Source organism: Bos grunniens, chromosome 10, assembly GCF_055505025.1.
Source record: "Bos grunniens cultivar Pamir isolate PY7600 chromosome 10, Bosgru_T2T1.0, whole genome shotgun sequence".
Classification (NCBI taxonomy): Eukaryota; Metazoa; Chordata; class Mammalia; order Artiodactyla; family Bovidae; genus Bos; species Bos grunniens.
Genome location: NC_141174.1, coordinates 67,743,638 through 67,762,859, shown reverse-complemented (window position 1 = coordinate 67,762,859; position 19,222 = coordinate 67,743,638). Strand labels below are relative to the sequence as shown.

At 39.9% G+C, this 19,222-nt stretch overlaps 1 protein-coding gene and 1 non-coding gene across 5 annotated transcripts in view; one reads left to right on the top strand and one right to left on the bottom strand.

Annotated features, from left to right (window-relative positions):
- Positions 1–19,222, top strand: part of EIF2AK4 (eukaryotic translation initiation factor 2 alpha kinase 4) — a 97,177-nt gene that overhangs the window by 9,365 nt on the left and 68,590 nt on the right. For all 4 annotated transcript variants that reach the window (XR_015134953.1, XM_086321940.1, XM_086321939.1 and 1 more), the window contains exons 2-6: positions 4,126–4,238; positions 7,290–7,392; positions 11,305–11,457; positions 13,499–13,579; positions 15,048–15,196. Coding sequence is in view for 3 of the 4 variants with exons in the window: in XM_086321940.1 (XP_086178066.1) it covers positions 4,126–4,238; positions 7,290–7,392; positions 11,305–11,457; positions 13,499–13,579; positions 15,048–15,196 (599 nt within the window). In the remaining variant the exon portion in view is untranslated. The remainder of the gene's footprint in view (positions 1–4,125; positions 4,239–7,289; positions 7,393–11,304; positions 11,458–13,498; positions 13,580–15,047; positions 15,197–19,222) is intronic.
- LOC147364772 (U6 spliceosomal RNA) lies at positions 9,877–9,981 on the bottom strand. The gene has a single exon (XR_015135657.1). It is a non-coding gene; the product is annotated as a U6 spliceosomal RNA (small nuclear RNA).

Here is a 19,222-nt window from a genome sequence, read left to right as displayed (position 1 = left end):
GAGTGGATATTGGGGAAACGGTACTCCAGAGTCTATGCTTCGTGAAGAGAAATATCATTCTGGTCCAGTCAAGCTGTCAGCCAAAGACAAAAGCTTTAGAAGTAGCTAGTCACCTGGTAGCTTCAATGTCCTGCTCTTTGGGTTGGTCTCACTTGGTACTCAGAACCAGACAAGTTGTCAGATTTTTGTCCCGCATACGTCGTTCATCAGCATCCACAGGTCTGTTCCTTCATCCAAACCACCATAACTGGACTCATGCATTTCCTAAAACTGAAACCTTTATGCGTCCAGGAGTGTCTTCACTTTGTATCTGAACTCTTTCCTCAGAGTTTGCTTTGGCATTAAGATTGCTTTGGCATTATCTGGGCTCACCACTGTTATCACCGTTGTCCTGCTAGTGTTGCTGTGTGATGGAAGTAACTAGAACACTAGACCTGCATTTGTTCTAAGGCTGGGTCAGCCCAGGAATGTTTGCAGGATCCTAACCACTTTTTTAGGCCATTGTTTTATATACTGATGTTCTGCCTGGTGGTCCCCTTGTGACTGAGAGAGACCTCCTTCCCTGATTACTGCCAGGTGTCTTTACCTTGATTCATTGTTCCTTCTTAAGCATCACCTTAAGCATCCCCTTTAGTAAAGAATGGTATGGGCTTCCCTGATAGCTCAGTTGGTAAAGAATCCGCCTGCAATGCAGGATGACCCTGGTTCGATTCCTGGGTCGGGAAGATCCACTGGAAAGGGATAGGCTACCCACCCCAGTGTTCTTGGGCTTCCCTTGTGGCTCAGCTGGTTAAGAATCGACCCGCAATGTGGGAGACCTGGGTTGGGAATGATCCCCTGGAGAAGGGAAAGGCTACCCACTCTAGTATTCTGGCCTGGAGAATTCTGTAGACTGTATAGTCCATGGGATCACAAAGAGTCAGACACAACTGAGCGACTTTTACTTTCACTTCTTAAAGAATATCTTCAAAATGTGTAGTCTCCCAATGGCCTCTCTTTTCTGAAGCTGGCTTCTGTTCTAGTGACTCCAGACATGAACTGTGGGCTTTCCTGTACCGTTTCCTGAGAAGGTCAGTTACATTTAGATACATGCTGCACTTCCTACAGAAAGAGAAAAGGGAATGCTAAACCAAATTTGTTATCATATGTGTGCAGAGATAACCCCCTTCATGTGGCATATGTTGTCTATTTGTTACAAGTTTATCTCTATACCGAGCCCAGGAAAGTTCACCCCTTGGTTTGCATTCGTAGTTTCCACTTACACAACTTGCTTATACATTAGTAGTTAGGTGACTCTTGCTCCTTTCATTTATAGATGACTACTGCAATGTCGTTGCTGCAAAACAGAAAATCTGCTATTGCTCCTAGATAATCTGCTTCTGTTTTAACACCTTGGCTTCCACCTCTTTACCTTGGGCCTGCAGGGTCTTGGATATTTTACTTTAAGAAGATTATCTGTATGGCATTTTCCATTTTTTTTAAATTTATTAAAGTGTAGTTGATTAGCAATGTTGTGTTAATTTCTGCCTTACAACAAAGTGACTCAGTTATAGATATGTATATATGTGTATAAATATATATTCTTATTTTCATATTTATTTTGACTCTTTAAGCTATGTGAGTCAGTATGGATTTACAGCAGTTTCCCCATCTGCATTCTAAAATATAGTTTTCGTTGGTCTTCAGCCAAATTAGAAAATGAAAGGCAGAATAATGTATATGTAAAGATACAGTAATATAAGCTAAATTGACTACACTTTATTCTGTTTTTGTACTTTTCTCCTACTTTTGGTACTAAAATATTCTCTATTTTCTAAAGTGGTATCTACAGTAGAGAGGGAGCAAAAAAGTATTTTCTTGGGCGACATAGTATCTCTCTAAAATTTGTGGCCTATGAGATGAAAAATTTCTTAAGATTCGACCTGGTGGAGGAAGCATTGGTAAAATTTTGAGTCTGTCTAATTAGCCTTTCTCTTTAGTTTTTACATCTCTAAAATGGAGATATATACCTTTTTCTACTTCATTGGATTGATGTTGGGAAGAGAATAATAATAACACAGGCAAAGACTGGTTGATAGGATTTACTTCAAAACGATCCAGTGTGGCACTTGGGGATAGGGCACATATAGATACACAAGATTGGCCGTAAATGGGTCATTATTGAAACTGGCTGGTAAGTACATGGAGTTCATTCTATCATTATCAGCTTTGTGTGAAAATTTCCGTACTGAAAAGCTTTTCCAGAAGTGAGGCTATTTAGGAGACTGGTCAAGGTAATAGTTTGTCCTTTCCTTCTTAGCAAGTGAGAATTGGTGTTTTTGCTGCTTTTAGCAAATAAATGCTTGCCCTGTTAAATTCTGTCTGATATGATCTGTATCTGCTTTACAGCAGATAACAGCCAGCGTGTCTTGATTGAAGAGGAAACAGGAAACTGGGAATCTAACAGGTTCAGTTTCATTCTCGCTCCTGTGAGGATCCTCAGAGGAAAGCCTCCTCTACTTGCTTATTTTTTCCCCCCTCACATCTTCCTGTCATTCTAGAAGGAAAGCCCCTCCTCCAATCAGTCTAGCCTGTTTCTGTTCTGCCCAGGATCCATCAACTTCAGATCCTAATTTGGTCTCCTTCCTGCTCTTCCATAATATTTCCATCAACATCCTCACACTCTGTAGTATCTCCCATCTTTAAACAGAACAAAATAAAATTATCCCTTGGTTTCACCCCCCACCCCGTCTGTGGCCCCACTCTCTGTCCCTTTAATTTAACCCGAACCCACACCTCCTTGAAAGAGTTGTCATAGACCTGCTGTGGCCTCATCCTCACCCAGCACCACTCCTCTCATGCCAGGGTCTGCTCCTGGCAAGGCCACCTGCAGTCCTCGTGTCTCCTCTCAGTGGAGGTCCTCTTTCCTCATCCTGCTCTGCATCAAGGAGCTAGAGATCTACCGGACACTAGCCTTCTGGTTTCCTCTCTCAGGGCCCAGTCTCTCTGTCAGCTTTATCTCAAATCCACCTTCTTCTCTGTCCTTTGCCACCAACACAGACTGAATTTTTACAGTAGCTTTTTTAAAAAAATCAAGGATTATTATAAATGAAAACCGAGCTTATGTATTTTATATACACAGCTGATTGTATACTTCAGAGTGCCACATGTAAAGTTCATGTTCTGTCAGAATTTAATGTTCCTCAATACTTTGTCACCCTTGGAAGACTTTTTATGCTTTCTCTTTTCTGATAATGCCACATTTCTCTTTTTGCCCTGGCTGCCTTGACATTCCAAGGCAAAGGCAAGCTTCAACTCCTTGCAACTCCTTACTCTAGCAATCCGACAACTGAGGATTGGCGTTAACAAGGGAGGGCTGATGGGGAGACACAGGTTTGGGTGTCTTAGTTGGATTTGAAGTCCAGCCTTGCCACTGTCTGTTTGTGGGGAAGAAACTTGGAGCCTGAACCGCCTTGTCTGTACAGTGGAGATGACACCTACCTCACAGAGTTGGTAGGTTTATGTTTATAAATTATATAAACTGCCTCAAATCCTTTTTGGGAAGAGCATATATAAATAAAGGATAATGGAATATTTAGTTATTTGGGGGAAAACAGTTGGTTGAAAGCATACACAGTTTTAGAAGAGCTGTCAGATTTCTCCTTGTCAAGAATTTCACGCGTTGTCTCAGTATTTGAAGTGTCAGTAGGCCTTCTCTGACCCATCTGTCTGAATACCTTCTCCTCCTCCACCACTCTGTTCCATGGCTCAGCTTTGCTTTCTTTACAGCACTGGTCACTATTTGGAAATACTTACACGTCCTCTGTTTTGTGTCAGCTAGTTGGCTTCCTGTCTGTCCAGATTTGCCCCTGCACTCTCAGTCTCTAGGGCAGCAGCCGCTTACTTGAGTAAATGAAGGCTGCGTGGGACATTTCAGGTCACTCCTTAGAAAACTGAAAAGGAAAATGTACTCTCCCTGGCACAAGTTTTGTTTTTAAACCATGCTTTAGGAAAATGTGACCAAAGCACAGTTTAAACTGTGTGTAATATTTAAAAAGTAGAACTTTTGAGCTGAAATAATTATCTTAATCGTTAATGACTGGCTCTCTAGAGAAAAAAAAAAAAGATTTTCTTTTTCTCTTTTAGGTCAAAGAGCCTCCTGAAATCAATTTAGTTCTGTACCCTCAAGGCCTGACTGGTGAAGAAGTGTACGTGAAAGTGGATTTGAGAGTGAAATGCCCACCCACCTATCCAGATGTGTGAGTTCATTTATAAATGTGTGTGTTAGTCTCTCAGTCAAGCCCACCAGGCTCTTCTGTTCATGGAATTACCGAGTCAAGAATACTGGAGTGGGTTGCCATTCCCTTCTCTAGGGGATCTTCCCAACCCAGGGATCAAACCCAGGACTCCTGCATTGTTGGCAGATTCTTTACCGTCTGAGTCACCAGGGAAGTCTGTTTTTAAATAGCTTTGATGTGATTTCAGTTCTCTGTTTTGAAAACAAAGGAACAGGTTGAAGTCAATGGTATTTTTTCCTTCTGGCCCCCATTCCATTTAAAATTTTATTTCCTATCACTTGCAGTTCATCAGAACTACATCAGCAATGGATGTTTTCATGAAGCCTGTCTCCTGTTAGGTTGGCTTCTAGTTAATAGTCTCTATGGGTGGTAGTGTTTGCTCCATGACTAATGTTTGCTTCTTCTGTTAGGTTAACTTTTGTTTGTTTAATTTTTCACAGACTAGGAAGAGGAACAATTTAGGGGAAAAAAGATAAAGGTGCAGTGACTATAAAAGCTTTGTGTACTTAGTTTTAAAGTACAGTTTACATTAGGACTTAGAGTAGCCTTCCGAGCCTAGTGGGACCTGGACTTCCAAGCAGAAAATGATTTAGTCGCCCTCTTTCAGGTTCGGGAAGATGGCAGGGCGTGTAACATCACTGGCCTCTACCCGTTAAATGCCTAAAGAGTTTTCCAGTCAGTGAGACAGCCAAAAGCCTCATGTATTTCTAAACTCCCCCTGAAGGTAATACCCCCTTGGGTTCAGATCCAGTAGTAAAACAAAAGCATTACCTGTCAAGGCTCAAGTATTCTTCATTTCAAGTACCATTCATATTCCATGTAATCTTTTCCCAGACATTCCATGCAGAAAAGCAGATTTGGCCTGGATGATGTTTTTTTAATTGAGCTTGTTGTGCAGGAAGCCAGTGAAGGAAAGTGACAAGTAAAAGGATGTACTGCCTTACCCAGTGGGTGGTAAATGTATGGAATTTGTTACCTTAAGAGGTGATGGAGTTTATGAAAATACAGGTAGGTCAAGATGAGCTCCCTGAAGTTAGTAACCCAATTTTAGCCCAGCCTCTGTGCCTCGAGTAGAATAGTAGATATTCAGAAAGTTAATTTATGCATTAATTGAAAGGTAATTAATTTTACAAAAGAAAAATAAGACAGTGCCTCTCTAGGTCTTATCTTTCCTGACACCAAATAGGTGGTATGTTTTCTGACACCAACTGGGTATCTGAACAATTCAGTTCACTAACTGTCCATAGTTCTTGATAGCTGAGGTGGGGGCTTACTCCCATGATGAGACGTGGATGCCAGTTGCAAGTCCCAGTACTTCTGATCAACTGGCTATAAATTTGCACGTTCCTGTGACACCCTCCCCCCACCCCGCCCCAGGTTTGATAATTTGCTAGAACAGTTTACAGAACTCAGGAGGGCACTTCACTTACTGTTACTGGTTTGTTATCAAAGATACAACTCAGGACTGGCCAGATGGAAGAGATGCTTAGGCAAGAAATATGTAGAGGGGCACAGAGCTTCTTTGCCTACTTGACATTGACTGATATCACATTGGAGGGAGAACATAATTACCCCTGGTTGAGAGCCACTATGTTAGAGAACTCATCAGGTAAATCTTGATGTGTCCATTTGGTAAGAATATCATTTGAGAAACAGCATGCAAGTGTTTACAAAAGTTAAAAAGTAAACATTGTAATATCAGCTACATAAACTTATGAGTTATGTCCCAAGGGCATGAAGAGAACACTGGAAATTTTACAGTGTTTAATTAGTGTTGCAGATGAATTTTTCGCTATTCTGTTAATATTGCTATATAGTGACTGCTTGATTTTTTTTTTAATTATCTAAGTCTTGACTTGGGGAAACATTCCTATCTTTTGAAATAATATCATGCAGGAGAACTTACCTTTTCTGCAAAATAGTCCTTTATACCACTGTGAGAAAGAGAATCCTGGATTAAATGGACCTGACGTAGACTTTCGCTAAGATTTCCATCTATCCAGGTAGATGATGGCTGTAGTAATCTGTCATAATGAAGCACTGAGAGAATGCATAGATAAGTGAATAGTAAAGGCTTCACCAAGGTAAAATGCCATGAATTACTCAGAAATGCTTGGTGGGAAGGGATGAATCGTTTTCTCATCTGTAAAATTAAATAAAGCCTACTTAATCTCAGGAGTTGTTATTGGATGTGTTGTGGTTGGAAATAAGAGGAACCCCAAGGGAGGGCTGATTGTATTTTCCTTGGGTAGAAGGTGTTGACTGTTAGTTGTGCCCTATAGAGATCAAGAAGAGCATGTGGTAGGCATCCTTGGAATAGCAGAGTTTGCAGAGTGTGCATGACATGAGTGAGTGAGCTCATTTATAGCAGAATGAGTTCCTGGGACACAGCCTGTTGTAGGAGTACTAGATAGAACACTGTGCCTCCACCTCACACATAGTTATTCTTATCCTGCTTTATGCTAGGAGCAGACAGATGATCACAGAGTGCTTAGACCCTTGTGGGTGAGCTGTCAGAGTTCACTGATGTTAGGGGGCAAGCCAGGATCGAGCATTATCATGAAAGGGAGTGCATGGTGAAGTTAGTAGGCTAGAATCACACACAGAGCTGGAGTGATTTTTTAAAGGGTAGTAAATAGTAGTTGATGTTAGAAATTTGAATCGGATTGTAAAGCTGAAATCAGAGACAGAGGAGTTGGAGAGACACCTGATTGAGCCCCAGTAAGTCTGGTCCTCTTGGGGAGCAGGGCACTCGAAAGCCCACGCTGACACCTGGCCAGCCCATTTCTGCCCTACAGGCTGCAGGTGACTTCATGTTGAGTGCTGTGTCAACAGAGTTGCTGGGGTAAAGTTGAAATCCTTTTAAGATGAAAGGAAATGTTCCTAGCAGTACAAAGAAGTTCACAAGTGAGGCCCTTACAGAAACCCCAGGCTCCAAGCTTGAAAATTAGCAAATATTAATGCAAACAATCTGTACTTTTTAGAGTAATTCTTTTTTTTTTTCTTTTCCAGAGTCCCTGAAATAGAATTAAAGAATGCCAAAGGTCTGTCAAATGAAAGTGTTAATTTGTTAAAGTCCCGCCTAGAAGAAGTGGCCAAAAAACACTGTGGTGAGGTATGATTTGTAAAACTAGAATTATGACAGAATGATAAAAATCTCATCATGTTCACTAGTGTTTGCCTTCCAGCCTTTTCTTTGGCTTAAAGGCTTTCCCATTGCACCTCAGATCTAACTTTCACTAGAATGTTCTGTTTTTTATTGGTATCTACAAAGGGGAATATTGCTGTTTGGATTGCTTTAATTAACAGTACTTATGAATTACGAATTGTAGAGCTTGTATAGACAGTACTGTTGATGCTTAATTCTTCTGGAAACACTCCATATGAAACTGACCAGAATTTTTGCACACTTTGAGCCTGACATCATGACCTCATCTTGACTTGAACATTTACGTTGGAAAATGTTGACAAACAAGTGATTTCTGACCAAACTTTGCCACATCTCCCCTTTTCATATCAGAAGAACTAATTGTTTACTTCTCAATAATTAGGGACTCACTGTCCTCCATCAATGTCCCTTTTATACCTGAGCATTTATACCTAGTTCAGTACTGATGCTTTTTTAATCCTCTGACATCAGGGTCTGCATGAGCTCCCCCTTAGGTGAGAACTCTCTCTGGAGGGCCAGGCTGGGTGACCTCTTAGGGCGAGTATTACGGTCTGTTCCTTAAGCCCACTGAGTATCCTAGGTATAATCCATCTTCTCCTCACTTTTGTGTAAGATTATGCAGTGTTTTTGCCTGTGCACATCACTTTTAACTTATCCTATCCTACAAAGACTAAGAAGAGTTAAATAAGGACTAGCCCTAGGCCTCTATGTCACTAGGAAAGTGACTGGACCGTTTTTCACTTGCATTCCATAACACAGTGAGTTACCGTGTGCTCTCTGGGGTGCTTTTTGCCCCTATAATCTTTGCCCACCTAAGTTGTGTTTCCAAGAACTTCAGTGATTGTTGTGGTACATAAAGTGATTGTAGAACAGCTTGGACAAAAAAATTGGCCTTGGGAATTACTACAGAGTTCTTTCTAGTTTAAGTTCTTTCTAATGTAGTGTAATGTCTTAACTGAAAAATAATATGGAGTTACATTGAAAATTCAGCTACAGAATCCTCTGGTTTCTTGGATTCATGATTTGTCATTTTTTTGTAAAATTCTTTGTTGTGTTTGATTTTTATAGTGCAGTATTATATAATATAACTGTTACATAATCATCATGCAAACTCCAGGAGATAGTGAAGGACAGGGAACCCTGGTGTGCTACAGTCCATGGGGTTGTAAAGAGTTGGACATGACTTAGTGACTGAACAACAGCAATATAATCATCATGCTATACATTAGATCCCCAGAACTTACTTATTTTATAACTGAAAGTATGTATACTCGGACCTACATATCTCCCCTTTACTCTCACCACCAATCCCTAGGTAACCACCATTCTAGTCCCTGTTTCAGTTTTTTTAGATTCTACATGTAAATGATATGCAGCATTTGTCTTTGATTTATTTCACTTAATATAATGCCTCAAGTTCCATTTGTGTTTCTGCAAGCAGGAGGATGTTCTTTTTCATGGTTGAATATTTCACTGTGTATGTATATTTATATCACATCTTTATTCACTTTTTCATTGACACTTACCTTGGCTATTGTGAATAATGCTGCAATAACATGGGAGTATAGATATCTCTTCAAGATCCTTTTTTTTCATTCCCTTTGAATATATACTCAGATGTAGGATTGCTAGATCATATGTAGTTCTGTTTTTAATTTTTTGAGGAACCTCCATACTGTTTCTCAGACTGGCTGCAGCAATTTACATTCTCACCAAAAGTGTATCAGGGTTCCCTTTTCTCCACACCCTGACCAATACTTGTTGTTCACTGTCTTTTTGATGTGTGAGGTGATAGCTCATTGTGGTTTTGATCTGTATTTCTCTGATGATCAGCGATGTTATATATCTTTTCATGTGCCTGTTGGCCATTTGTATGTCTTCTTTTGAAAAATGTCTATTGTGTTCCTCTGTCCATTTTTTAATTGGATTGTTTGGGTTTTCTTTTTTATTTTTGCTGCTGAGTTATATTAGTTCTTTATATATTTAAATATTGACCCCTTATCAGATATATGATTTGTAGGTATCTTCTCCCATTCTGTAGTTTGCCTTTTCATTTTCTTGATGGCTTCCTTTGCTGTGCAGAAATATTTGATTTAGTCCCACTTGTTTATTTCTGCTTTTGTTGTCCCACTCACCCCAGCCCCACCTTTTTTTGACTTTATTTTATTTATTTATTCAAATTTGTATTACAGTATAGTTGATTTATTTACAATGTTGTACTGATTTCCACTATATAGCTACGTACACAGTATCCACTATTTTTTGGATTCGTTTTCCCTACAGGTCATTACTGACTTTTGAGAAGAGTTTCCTGTGCTATACAGTTAGTCCTTATTAGTTATCTATGTTATATGGAATAGTGTGTACATGTCAATCTCAGTCTCTCCATTTATCCCTCCTTCCCCCATCCCTTTCTCCCTTGGTAACCAAAAAAACATGGAATGCTTCACAGATTTACATGTCATCCTTGCACAGGGACCATACTAATCTTCTCTGTATCTCTCCAGTTTTAGCATATGTTCTGCTGAAGAGAGCACATTGTCTTTATTTTAGATTATACTTTTTAATGGCCAACAAACACACGGAAAGATGCTCAACATCACTAATTATTAGTGAAGTGCAAATCAAAACTACAATGAGGTATCACCTCATACAGGTCAGAAGGGCCATCATCAAAAAATCTATGAACAATAAATGCTGGAGGAGGGTGTGGAGAAAAGGGAACCTTCCTATACTATTGGTGGGAATGTAAATTGGTACAGCCACTATGGAGACCAGTGTGGAAGTTCCTTAAAAAACTAAAAATAGAACTACCATATGACACAACAGTCCCACTCCTGGGCATATACCTGGAGAAAACCAAAATTTCAAAAGGTACATGCATCCCAGTGTTCATTGTAGAACTACTTACAATAGCCTTCACATGGAAGCAACCTAAATGTCCATCAACTGAGGAATGGATAAAGATATGGTACGTATATAGAATGGACTATTACTCATCCATAAAAGGAATAAATTGTGCCATTTGCAGAGATGTGGATGGACCTAGGGACTGGCATACAGAGTTAAGTCAGAAAGAGAAAAACAAATATAGTAGATGAATGAATATATATGAAATCTAGAAAAATGTTACAGATGAACTCAGTTGCAAAGCAAAAATAGAGACACAGATGCAGAGAATAAACATGGATACCAGGAGGGGAAGGGGAGTGGTGGGATGAACTGTGAGATTGAAGTTGGCATATACACTACTGTGGATAAATGGATAACTAATGAGAACCTGTTGCTGCTAAGTCACTTCAGTCGTGTCCGACTCTGTGCAACCCCGTAGACGTCAGCCCACGAGGCTCCCCCGTCCCTGGGATTCTCCAGGCAAGAACACTAGAGTGGGTTGCCATTTCCTTCTCCAATGCATGAAAGTGAAGTGAAAGTGAAGTCGCTCAGTCGTGTCCAACTCTTAGCGACCTCATGTACTGCAGCCTACCAGGCTCCTCCACCCATGGGATTTTCCAGGCAAGAGTACTGGAGTGGGGTGCCATTGCCTTCTCCATATAGAAAAATATTTTAGAAGATTTATTATATAGAAAATGCCAATAAATTGAATAGGACTACAAAAGTGATGCTTTTTACTTATTTAGATAGTGATTTGTCTTGATAGCAACACAATGAGATGAGTGCTGAAAAGCTTTTTCCTGCTGTGGTTACCTCCTATAACTAATTTAGAATGTGTCGCATCAAAATGAATATCATCATTGTGAATGGTCTCGGATGGTCTGCATGTTCTTCTGTAGTCTCGCCGTTGGACCCTGTCTTCCCATCACTTGACCATTTGTGGTTGATTTCCATCCGTGTGTTTAGGTGATGATATTTGAACTGGCTTACTATGTGCAGTCATTTCTCTGCGAGCACAACAAGCCCCCTCCCAAGTCTTTTCATGAAGAAATGCTGGAAAGGCGAGCTCAGGAGGAGCAACGGAGGCAGTTAGAGGCCAAGCGGAAAGAGGAAGAGGAGGTGAGACCCATGTCACCACAGTGGCCAGCCAGAGGACTGAGAGCCCTATAGGTTTTTAATCTCTGTCTCTGCCTACATACTTATCCATATTTATTAAGTTTTGCTCTGGATTTGATCCAAGAACCATGAATTCATGTGAAAGGAGGCCCTAGGAGTAACCAAGAAATAAATACTATGAGTGATTCCCTCCCAACAGGTATCAGTGCTGCCCCTAGAACCCTTCCTTAGTCCTAGTCTTTAAATGAAAGAAAAAGTCAATTTAAGCAAACTTCTTTGTGTGCCTGTAAAGCTGTGCAGGAGTTCAGAGGCTATTACCTTCTTCCCTCTGTGGGACAAGTATCTCATGCCCAACGAGTAGCCAAAGCCAGAGACTGAACGTATTTTTTAGTTCACTCACCATTTGTATTTTTTCTTTAGTCTTAGTCTGCATAAGAATATACACTCCTGTGTTATTTTAAAAATCCTTTAATCAAACATAATACCTATATCTAAATTTCCTTCTTGATTTTTGTTCTTTTTCTTCTATTTAGTCTTTTAATACACTTACTTATCTAGAACTTATTTTGGTGTAGGTTGTTAAAATAAGGGTCTGAGTCCCCCCACCCCATTTTCCTAACACATTTATTAAATAATCATTCATTCTTAGGTGATTTGTAATACTTCCTTTAAAGGGTATTTTACCTACTTATTTGTACTAAGTTCTATTTGTGAATTATCTCTTTTGTTCAATTCCTCTGTTTTTTTCTTAGGTCTATACCACAATCTTTGAATTACTGTCTTTGTACCATTTGACTATCTGAGGAGTCAGGACCCCTGTCCCTTCCTCTTTCATTGTTCTTTTTTTTTCTCTCAGCTATCCTCACACATTTATTCTTACAGAGAAATTATAGGATTGCTTTCTCAAGATCAAAACAAAGCCTCTGGAATTTTGAGTAAAATTGTACTTATATATCCATTTGGGCAGAATTTACGTCATGACGAAGTTCAGACTTCCTATCCAGAAATAGTTTTTCCATATATTTTTATCTCTTAGTGAGGCTTTTTAGTTTTCTCCCCTTAGATGTTACAGTTACTTCTAGGATTTTGTTATTCCTACTTTTCTTAGGTTCTTATTCCTTGCTCTTTTTTTCCTACTTCATTTTGTTCATCCTTTGCTTATGTTAGCATTGTCTTTGTGAGTTCCATTCATTTTGTTACTGTTTATCTCCTATTCAATTGCATAGCCTAGTTATCATTTAAAGTTCCTTAGCTCTTAGGCAGACACATTTTAATTAGAAGATAAAGATATTTAATTAACAGTCTTGTTTCAATGTACTGCTGTAACTACCTGTAAGTTTTGGATATGTTTTTACATTTTCTATTATTGCTGCAATTATTTTTGGTTAGTCTCTCAATGGTTTTGATAGTTATAACCTGGAATTTTAGGAGGCTTATAAAAACGCTACTGATAGTTATAACCTGGAATTTTAGGAGGCTTATAAAAACGCTACTTTATGTAAACTCAGAATCATTTGAGTAATAGGTACATGGGCCAAATGAATAGATCAAAATGCCCCTTTTAACAACGAGAAAGCTGGTTGGGGAGTGCAGCTGAAGGTCTGTATTATGGGTGTGGTGCTGGCTCAGTCCACCTCAACCTGGGCAAAGAGTAGGTGCAAATGCACGTTCTCTGCAGACAGGCAGATACCAAAAAGGAGGGGCTCGGTCAAGAGTGGGGAGAAGTGAGAGGCCAGTGGTGTTGCCACAGTGAAAGTCCCTCCACTTTGGGGATCTCCTGGTGGTCCAATAGTTAGGACTCTGAGCTTCCACAATAAGTCCCTCCACGTAAAAGTGGGGAGGAAGTGTCCCTCCCCCACAGTCTACTGCATTTAAGTGGGAGGTCTACTGCATAAGAACTCTGATAAACTGATGAAACTGTAGTATGTACTAAGGTTCTACATACTCTTAGGACTGAAATTCAGAAGGTTTTTTGTGATTTCAGAATTTGTGTGTTGTATGGGTTTCAGAGATCAGCATTTGATGGCTGTATGATTTATTTCAGCAACGTGAAATCCTTCATGAGATTCAGAAAAGGAAAGAAGAGATAAAAGAAGAGAAAAAAAGGAAAGAAATGGCTAAGCAGGTACTCTAGAATTTCTGCCATAGTCAAATAGTTTACATTTTCTAAATATACAATCTTTTTCTTTCCATTGATGGTATTTGAATTACTGTATCTTCATAATGTTTGAATATCTCAGAAGTCAGGACCTCTGTCCTTCATTCTTCATTATTCCTTTTTCCCTCGTTTGTTGCTATCAGTAGTAAAGTTTAAAATGAGGCACTTAAAAGTCTCCCAGATATCATTCATTGTATATTTTATATTCTCCAGATAGTTACCAAACTTTGAGTTGTATATTATCTGTAGAAGACTTAGGCTTATGTAACTAGAGTAGTTTATCAACAGAGTTGAAGGAGAGGGGAGATTGAAGCTTTGATAATCAACTCAGACTGGAATTCTTAATACTTGGAAAACAAAACTATTTGTTCATACTGAAGAGTGAACAGAAACCAGATGGATCTGCCTGAGATTTCATTCAGTGATGGAAAACAGATTTAAAAAGCAGTGGTGGAAAAAGGATATACTCCTTTGTCCTGTATTTTTCCTGAGTCCAACTCAATCAGAAAACCAGTTACACATGTTTGGAGAAATCCAGAGAGAATTTTGCTCCTTCTCCTTTAAAGAAATGGCATATCACCTAAGGGAAACAGTGAGGTGCAGTGGGAGGAGGTACTGATTTACGAGTAAACAGAACCTGGCTGAAAGCTTTGGCTTTTTTACTGCCTTGGCTTGGTGACCTTGACAGGTGACACTCTACGCTTATTTTCTTCACCCCTTAATGTGGCACAGATAATGCTTTCCTGTCTGTCTTATGTAACCATTCCTACAGAAAAATGTACTGCCCTTTGTGAATGTACAAAGCTGTATACAAATTTAAGGTGATACAACTGTTCACCTGTTTTCCATCTAATGTGCCTTCCTGACAGCCACTCTGCTCTCTGTTTTTTCTTTTTTAAACAGTGTTCAAAATAGTTTAATATTGGAGTCAAGATAGATAATAAAATAATACTAGTTCTGTCAATAGAAGAGATAATCTAAATATAGACCCCCCGCACCCCATATATGTATATATAACTGATTTTTTTGAGCAAGATACAAAGATAATTCTAGAGAAAGGATAGCCCTTTTTGCAAATGGTACTAGAACATTTTTTTTCTTTTCCATTATGGTTTATTACAGGATATTGAGTATGCTCTGTTTGAATGCCTTCTTCTGTTTATCTCTTGCTCTTGTCCCTAACTTTTCATGCATATTCCACATTTCTAAGTATTTATAAAGTTCACATTCTCTTAAAACTGTAACCTTGACCTTCAGTTCTTGAAACAGTACATATTTGGACACTAAATTTTAAAAAGTTGAGTTCAACTTTATTACACTTGAAAATCTTCAGCTTAAATGAAATGTGCATGCTCTACATATTTATGATTATTTACCATGATTGTCTTCCATTATGACTTAGGTCTAAAGTAGGTTTTACTTTTCTTTTTTTAAGGAACGTTTAGAAATAGCTAGTTTGTCAAATCAAGATCATACCTCTAGAAAAGACCCAGGAGGACACAGAACAGCTGCCATTCTACATGGAGGCTCTCCTGACTTCGTAGGAAATGGTAAACATCGGACCAACTCCTCTGGAAGGTCTAAGTAAGTCCCTGAGATTTCCAGTCCCTTAAAACAACTTGTAGTGAAATTTGGTTGAGTTGTCACATGAGAGTTTTAATAACTTTTTCAAAGCCTGTGTATCTTAGTATATTAGTAATATAAAATTTTCCATTTGTTTTAATACTTTCCAAGTATCTTTCACAAAGCCAGTTTTATTTCCCTTTACATAACAGTTGTTAACCTTAACATTGCCTCCAGTGCAGTTTGATCTGCCTTTTGATGATCTAACTTTTCAATGTTAGTTGGTCAGTTGTGTCCAACCCTTTGTGACCCCGTGAACTGTAGCCCACCAGGCTTCTTTGTCCATGGAATCCTGCAGGCAAGAATACTAGAGTGGGTTGCCATTTCCTTCTCCAGGGGATCTTCCCAACCCAGGGATTGAACCTAGGTCTCCAGCACAGCAGGCAGCTCTTTTACTGTCTGAGCCATCAGGGAAGCCCAATTATTCAGTAAGTGATTTAAAAACTTTTCTTCCATCAGAATCATCATCCAGTCAGATTCACACTGTTTTCAGTCTGTAACGCCTTAGGTCTCACCACAGATGTGGGGAGAGTCCCACAATGGGCACAGGTGTAGGAGATCCTTTACGTGAGGACAGGAGCCCCAGTTTGCTGCCAGGGCTCCCCTCCCCTTGCTACTGAGGACACTGGGCTTCCCTGTCACGGCAGGTGGGCTCCTCGGTCACATGTCACCAAAGGTCACATGAAAGATACTATCTCTTCCTCCATATCCTTTTCCACTAAAGAATTGAGACTTCCCCGTGAAGTAGGTCCCCTACATACAAACCTACAAGTTTCGAACTTTGAAAGATGCAGACGTGCACTCCATCACTGTCAGGTGTGAGCGAAACTGCAGCTTGCCCTCCCTCTCCTAGTGCTGACGGTCCTTCAGCTCTCCCACCTCCCGTCTCTACTCCTTCCTCCAGTCAGTGACGGCTCTTGACTGTTCATTCAGTGCCAGCCCCTGTATGCCAGCTGTTGTACTTGCTTTTCAAGGTACTGTACTATAAGATTAAAAATGGGTTTTTTTTGTATTTGTTTTTTATATATTACTTGTGGGAAAGGTATTATAAACCTATTATAGTACAGCACTGTATAGCCAGTTTTGTTAGTTGGATACCCAGGCTAATTTTATAGGACTTATGAACAAACTGGACTTATGAACACTATCAGAATGGAACTTGTTTGTATGAAGGGGACTTTGTATGTTTGCTGTGACTGCCACTGTTGACCAGAAAGGAATTTTAGTACAGAATTCCTTTCTGTGATTAGGTGGGTGATTAAATAGCACAGGTATTATCATTCAGGTTCTATATGTATTTAAGCTATCTTTTGTGATAATCTAAGCACCACTTAAAACCAGCATTTTAGTTACCAAACTAAAAGCTTATATAATCTTTTGGATTACAGTTTGTTTATAAGGAGGAGTCATTTCACTTCTTTCCCTAATTATCTGCTTTGAAAAAAATCAGCTCAGAAATCATTTTGATATTAACATTTAACCACCTACTGTTAAGGTGAACTAAATGTTTTCTTGAATGCAGTTTCTGGTAATGATTTCTTTTTAAGATTATAATTCCTTAAAGCAATTGAGATTATTTTTGCAACTGGGCTTCCATTAGGCAACATAGTTTGAAGCTGTCAGAGTATTCCACTAGGAAATACAAATTCCTACTGTGTTAGAAATGGTGGAAATAAATCAATGCCCTGAATAAGGCTGTATAAAAAGCAATCTTTTTTAGTTTAATTATTTCCATTTTTTTGGCTAACTGTAAACAGTGGGTCCAAGATTAGACTTGCTTTTGAGATCAGTAATTATTAGCAAGTCTATTCAAGGAAGGGTGGGAAATTCTCTGTTTCCTTGACACAGGTAGAACAGATTTTTATGTATCACTTATAAAGGGACATTAGTATGTCTTGGATAGAATGACATTTCCACAAGCATCCAAGAAGTCATTTTCATGAATTGTTTGCCAAGATTGTTGTACAAACCTGTATAGAACTCTGGCACTCTGTCACCTACAGACTAGAAAAGAATGAATCTTTCTTATAGTTTACATGCTTCTTTGGTTAAGAAATAAAAAGTCCTTGATATACTGAAGTATCTTATACATACTCTTTATTCTTTTTCTTCCTTGCTATTCACTAGTCTTTAAGTTGGAAAGCCAAAGGAAATGACCAGAGTGTTCCATTTTATTCTTTCAACTAGAAGATACATTCAGTAGAGGTAGTAGACATGACCTTGTTGTGAACATTGTCAGCACTCAGTATTCGAATTGGCTGTGACTAAAATCAATACAATCTAGAATGAGATACTTGATGAGGACTTACTTGCTAAAGTCCAGACACTATTCTCAGTCCTAGGGATTCAGTAAATAAGATCAAGATGGACTCTGGTTTCATGGAGCTTGTATTCTAGTTGAAAGAGACTGTCCACCAGCAAACCAGAAGTTGTCAGATAATGACTAGTGCTCTGCAGAGAATTTAATTGGCTGTCTTGAAGAAAGACTGAATTGTTACTTTAGATTGGGTGTTTGGAGGAAAGAGTCCAAGGATTGGATCCTGAGTGACTAAGGGACAGTGGCTTTAAACTGAGGGGCACATATCCTGGATCTGGGTGAAGGGAATGAGCCAGCTGCTCAGCTGAAAAGAAGAGCCGGTATAGAAGACCCCAGGCTGGCCTAGGCTGGTCCTGCCCAGAGCTCATCAACCAGGGCAGCATGGCTAGAATGACCAGTTGTGGAGACAGTGGTTCAAGGGGGCAGCAGGGGCAGATCACAAATGAGGTCTTTGTTGGTTGAATCAGGAGTTCAGGTGTACTGAGAAGCCGTTTGAGGTTTTAAAAAGGAACATGGTATCATCTGACCCATGCTGAGTGAAATTCTTCCTGGCTGCTAATGGAGAACAGAGAGCGGGGGCGAACAGAGAGCGGGGGCAAACAGTGGAGGAACAGCTCATGCATGTTGTGTCATACCACTCTCCCTCGCCCTCACCCTCTGCACGGTGGCCGCACTCACCATCCAGTCCTCCACGCACACCGAGCTCCTTCCTGTCTCATGGCCTCTGCCAGTTACTCTACCTGCGATGCTCTACTTCAGTTTACTTTGCGTGGCCGACTCCTCATCACTCAGTTCTCCCCTCACACGTGATCTCCGATGCCTTCCCTGAGCACCCCACACCTTAGCTACTTGTTCTCCGATTTCCTGCTTTATTAAATTTCTCCATGGCAGTTACTGCTAGCTAAACTTCATATTCATTTGTTTGCTTTTGAATTGTCTTCTCCTTTTGTGAAAGTATGAGGTTCTTGCCTCTGTGTTTTCTTCAGGGCCTGGCACAGTGCCTGGCAGGGGCAGGGTGGGTGCTCAGTAAACATCTGATGAAGGGAGGGAGGGAGGCAGGAAGGATGATAGAAAGGGACAGACTGTCTTTTTGGCCCTGGTAGGGTCTGCAGTCTGTTTAACCAGGGCAGCTCAGCTTTTCTTTTTTGTGTGGGATACATCAAAAACCAGTACGGCTTTATGTAATGAAAGGTTTCCACTGTGTAAAACAAGAGAAAGAAAACAGAAAACCCCTGACTGTTCTAGTGGAAGGAGCTTAAAGGCTTGATTCTCAAGTACCTGGCCCCTTGGCCCAGCTTTTCACGGATGCACTTTTGCCTTTGTTGAGCAGCTTCACTTTCTATGTCCTTAATCGTTCCATGGCCTTAAGAATTTGTGGACGCACATGTAGTACAAGAGACTCAAATCATAATAGGTTTTCTCAGGAGTGTGGGAGGGTGTTAGGGGAGGGAATTGAAAATGGCAAGACCAGTTAATAATGGGGTATCTTTTGTGTCCAGGAGAAATTTGGTGATGACCTGAACAAGGCAGGGAAATTGGAGAAGAGAGGCTCATACTTAGGAATCAGTTAGTTGCAGGAGATCTAGGAGCTCAGGGAGACGTGCACATTTTGACTAGTAAGACAGAATGGATGACTATGCCACCAACCAAAAAAAGAGCCCAGGAGAAGA